The sequence below is a fragment of the Glycine soja genome, chromosome 3 (assembly GCF_004193775.1).
Source record: "Glycine soja cultivar W05 chromosome 3, ASM419377v2, whole genome shotgun sequence".
NCBI classification, from domain to species: domain Eukaryota; kingdom Viridiplantae; phylum Streptophyta; class Magnoliopsida; order Fabales; family Fabaceae; genus Glycine; species Glycine soja.
In genome coordinates, this window is record NC_041004.1 from 44,343,570 (window position 1) to 44,348,442 (window position 4,873).

Consider the following 4,873-nt stretch of genomic DNA (forward strand, 5'->3'; position numbering starts at 1 on the left):
TCATACGATTCGTGGAAAGATTCAGCAAAAATGCAAAAATAATAAAGAAAAATAAGATATATAATGAACACAAACGCAAGAAGACGTTAATTAGAAACAGAATTGCGATAAGGCAGCGTCGCCGATGATCCAGATGCAGGAGTCTTGCTATGAAGGATGGTTCTCGCGTTCTGAATTTATAGGAAGCATATTAGGGTTTCTGAACAACGGAGCAGACGTCGTCGTTTTAAAACAACTGAAACTTCGATGGGAGACTAGTGGGCCGGGCTGGCTACAATCCGCTTGTGTTTTTTTTTTAGTTGGACGAAAGAAAAACAAAACCAAACATCAGAAATTACAATCAGCTTGTATTGCGATCTTGTTCTGTTTGTTAAAATTGGTGTCTAATTTTTATATTTAATTAGTTTTGTTGCTCTAATGATTTTTTTTCTCCAATTAAACTAGTGGAGAGACAAGCACATGTCAGTCCACATTTTTATTTTTTATTATATATTAAAAAATTTATTTACAAAAAGATGTGAAAATGAGGAGGATATGACAGACTAAATAGAAAAATGATAGAACGAAATTAAAATAGTTTATATGAGTTAATAAATAAGTAAATATTTGTAATAATCAATATAAAGAATACTAGCAGGCATAAATTAAGAAAATAAAAATAATTTATTTCGTATTCTAGCCTAATCCGTTATAATGTGGACCAATTAAAATAGGGATCACTTGTAAGAAATCTTAAACAGCATGAGCTGACCCGTTTACCAATTATATTCTCACCTTATGCTTATTATGTAGTTACAATTAAATGATTTTATGTTCTTGTTATCTTTCCCTAAAAAAAATGTTATTGTTATCTTTATTCCACTCAAATTTTCTAGTAAATATGGCTGCAGGGGCCTACAAGTTGCAGTGCCATTTTATTTGAAAATTGTCAAATAATATAATGCCAAATGAAACACGATTCAATGTATATATGTCTGTCATTCCAATTTTGGGAAGAAAATCCATTGTTATTAATCAATTATATTATCGTGTATGGATACGATGTACAGAACAAAAAAATTGTCGGAGCAAGTGCGGTTTTTTCACTGATATATTTCTTTTATTTTGTTCTATAGATATATATAACTGATGTGGACATATGGAATATAGCATATATTTTAATGGAGTAAAAATTATGAAAAAGCATTTTGCAGTTTGCTCTCAAAACACAAAATAGTGTCTTATATGTACGCTTTATTTAGAATAAGAGTTAAATAGAGAAAAAAGAATAAGAAGAATAAAAATAAAAAAGAAAAGAAAAATAATGTGGAAAGATTTTTTGTTTGGATGAATAGAAATAAGAAGATTTATTTTAATTATCATATTATTAAGTTGAAATATCTAATAGTTTTGAGAATTAATTTAAAAGCTATTCTTATTTGATAAATTAAAAAAAAAAAAACATTTGACCAAAAGGCCTCCAAATACAACATATTAACGTTTATGCTTTTGAGTTTTTACATGTTGGACGGGACCCGTGTAACTTCTTACCAAAGGAACACATAATTCATGCTTCATTTGAGGGATAGTGTTCCGACAAAGAAAGATATGGTAGGCCTCATTAGTAGAAAAGACTTGAGTATTATTATATTCTATGACCCTCTTTGCATCTTAGAAACCTTCTTCAAAGGTTTTATTTTGGGTGTTGGTCACTAGGTCTAAGTAAACAAATAAAGCAAACATGCTAGTCTAAAGTTAGCAGACTTCTTTATCTAACCAGTAACCACAATCCAATACCTTCTATGACTTCAGAATCTTCCTTTGGTATACTGAAGCTTGTGTAAGTGCGAAGTAAGGAATTACAAACTAAATTCATGCATAACAGAGACATTATAAACCAAGAGATACACTTCAAATGCGTGTCGCTTATGTCTTATCCGCTCAAGGAAAACTACTCTAATTTAATAAGAGTTTTTTCTAAGACAGTCTAACAAATTTATGAAAAGCAACTCTCTAGTTCTGTTTTTTTATTATTAAAAAAAACACTGATTTAAGTGTCAAAATCTTTAAATATACCTCATGAAAACTTATATACAAAAAAAATCTTCAATTTTTGAATCTGGCTCGAATGTTCTTCGTTTATGTAACCTCTATGTGTTAATGCTTATTCAGCCGGATAATAACCAAAACACACATGGATATATAGAGAATCTAATAATCCAGGTTAGTTACCCTCGTACAATTCTATTGCCAAACACCAAAGAAAATAAAATGAAATGAAACGTAAAAGGAAGCCGCTCTGCTCTCCTTAGTGGCCACTTCTTTGAAGAGAGCACAAACCAAAGTTTTTTTTTTTTTTAACTGAACCAAAGACCATGATTATAATTAAAGAAGCTTAATTTTATTGGTTAATAAAGTAAGAGACAAAGCGCATGCATTTTTTCAAGTAGCAACAAGGATAACTCATGGACCTGTCCCTTTATGGCTTATGCTATTTTACTAACAATCTTTGCTCATCAAAGTGACCAGATTAGCACACACTTGGTCTGCTCTGTGCTGCGTCACGCAAGGAAATTGTCTTTAATTTCCAGATCATGACAAAGCTGTCGCATAAGCCACATATTCTCATCCTCCCACAAACTCTCCATCAAGTCCCCACCACCTAAAGGTAACGTGCTATTCCCATTGAAACTGTCGCATGTACCCCAAACATCATAAACCAAATGTTCAGAATCAGAATCTAAAGGAGCGTTTAACTCCGCTCCTGATGAGACATCCTCCAAGGCAGAGGGACCCGAGCCCGAACCAGAACCATGCAACTCGTGTTGGGCCGGAGCGGTTGGATTTGGGTCAACATGGGCCGGGCCGTGAGTTTCCGATGGTATTGGTAGTGAAGGGTGAGTCCGCTCTATCAAACGGGGCATCCAGACGTAACGCAAGGCATCTTGGAACTGTTTACTGTCCACGTCACACTTGAGGTTCCTTGCTTGCTTAATCACTCGGGTCCTCCAATAATTCTTTATTTCGTTGTCTGTTCTACCTGGAAGATGCCGAGCAATTTTCGACCACCTATAACATATATATTATTGTTAACGTACGTGGTCTATCTTGCGGATTTAGCTTGTTTTTATATTCCATCTTATCCACTAACTCACAAATCATACATTAACATGTTCCAATTAATTACCTATTGCCCCAGCGAGAGTGGAGTTCCAGAATCGTTATCTGTTCTTGGAGTGTTATATTTCCACGACGAACATCGGGACGCAAGTAGTTTAGCCATCTTAACCTGCAACTTTTCCCTGATCTCTTCAGGCCTGCACATTTAATTTAATATTATTACTATTGAGAAAAAAAAAAAGTGCTTACCAAATGAAGTTTCGTGGCGTTAGAAGACAGTATTATAATTAATAAGTGCCTGCAGAGCGTGCGAGGGAATTCCAGCGACCGTCACCGTGGGTGGCGACGTAATTTTGGAGAATGGTGTCCTCTTCAACGCTCCATGGACCTTTTCTGATGTCTTCTTCACAATCCTGCACCTGTAATTCTATGGACTGTGATTTCTTCACCTTAACATCCATTTCTCTTCTTATGTATACAAATTCTTAACATGGCTAGCGACAGCGTGCTGCTTGTGACCTGGGAGATAAGTGTAATAGTATAATAATTAATACTATAGGAACGAGACAACACGAAATAGGAATGAAGGGGATGGATGTTTGTTCGCTTTGTTTAATTTGCGAGCGTGACCAAGTATATATAGCTTCCATTTGCACCATCCATTCGGGTCGTTTTTTTTTTAAAAATTATTTTCATTTATTTGTTTTTAAAGATAAACTTAAATATATTTTTTATACTTCTAATACAATCCATTTGATTTTATTATCTAGCTTTTATTTTTTATTTATCTTACTACCTATTTTATGTTTATTTTTAATATCTGAAGACAACAATAAAAGATCATGGATTTGATATCTCCTAATAATAAAAATTAAAAAATTAATAATATAATTAGTATTTATCAATAAAATAATAATGATATGACACTCTATTAATTAATTAACATGTTATATTATTACTTAACCAGTTAATACATCTTAAGGGAATACAAATACTAAAAGAAATCAGATAATAAAATAAAAAAGTCAAAATTAAATAATAAAATCAAAATAAAATATATTATAAAAATGAAAAACATATTTAAACGTTAAAAATAACATCACCTTCTTTTTTTCAATCACATGTTACTTTCTACTTAATTTTTACTTAATTTACATATTTCTTATGAGAGTGAAAATAAAAGATAACTAATGTACATTTATTACAAAAAAAAAAGTAGAACAAGAAATTTAGTAACTACTTGATAAAAAAATGATAAAATCCATTACGTACATCTTCCTAATTCGTGTATAAAATATTTAAATCTTTAAACGAATCCATAAAACACACAGGAGTTTACGAAACATCCATTGACTTGTGCCTCAAACTCGATCCCCTTACCTTAATGTCCCAAGAAAAGTTAGTTTGATGATCAAGCTTTGCCTTTTAGCTTCAAAATTAATCTCCAAACACCAAAGAAATCCTATCGTTTAGATCCAAGAATCAAGCTTTTGAAATGAAAAATGGAAAGGGTAGGAAAAGCTAAATGAAAATGGGCTGGAGAGGGAACGAAGAGATACAAGCCTGCCCCTTATTTAGTATTGTTTCCATGAGTATCTTCAGCAGTATATTTTAGTTAGCTTTTATCTCTTTTCGATCAGTAGCCTAAAAGCTCATTTGATTGTTCGATTAATAAATTTTTTTTAGTAATTTGTTAATAACTTTTAGAATTTTTTAAAATTCTACTAAAATTAATATTTTTTGAGATGCTAACTTCTAGTTTTAGTTTTTTATA

The 4,873-nt window shown here is 32.0% G+C and overlaps 1 protein-coding gene across 1 annotated transcript; it reads right to left on the bottom strand.

The window, feature by feature from the left end:
* Positions 1-2,358: 2,358 nt before the first annotated feature.
* LOC114407451 (transcription factor MYB2-like) lies at positions 2,359-3,716 on the bottom strand. Its single transcript, XM_028370555.1, has 3 exons — positions 3,398-3,716; positions 3,167-3,296; positions 2,359-3,048 (listed from the first exon to the last, which is right to left on the bottom strand). Exons 1-3 carry the CDS (start codon positions 3,558-3,560, stop codon positions 2,541-2,543), a joined length of 801 nt encoding a protein of 266 aa, XP_028226356.1. The 5' UTR covers positions 3,561-3,716; the 3' UTR covers positions 2,359-2,540.
* Positions 3,717-4,873: the final 1,157 nt, after the last annotated feature.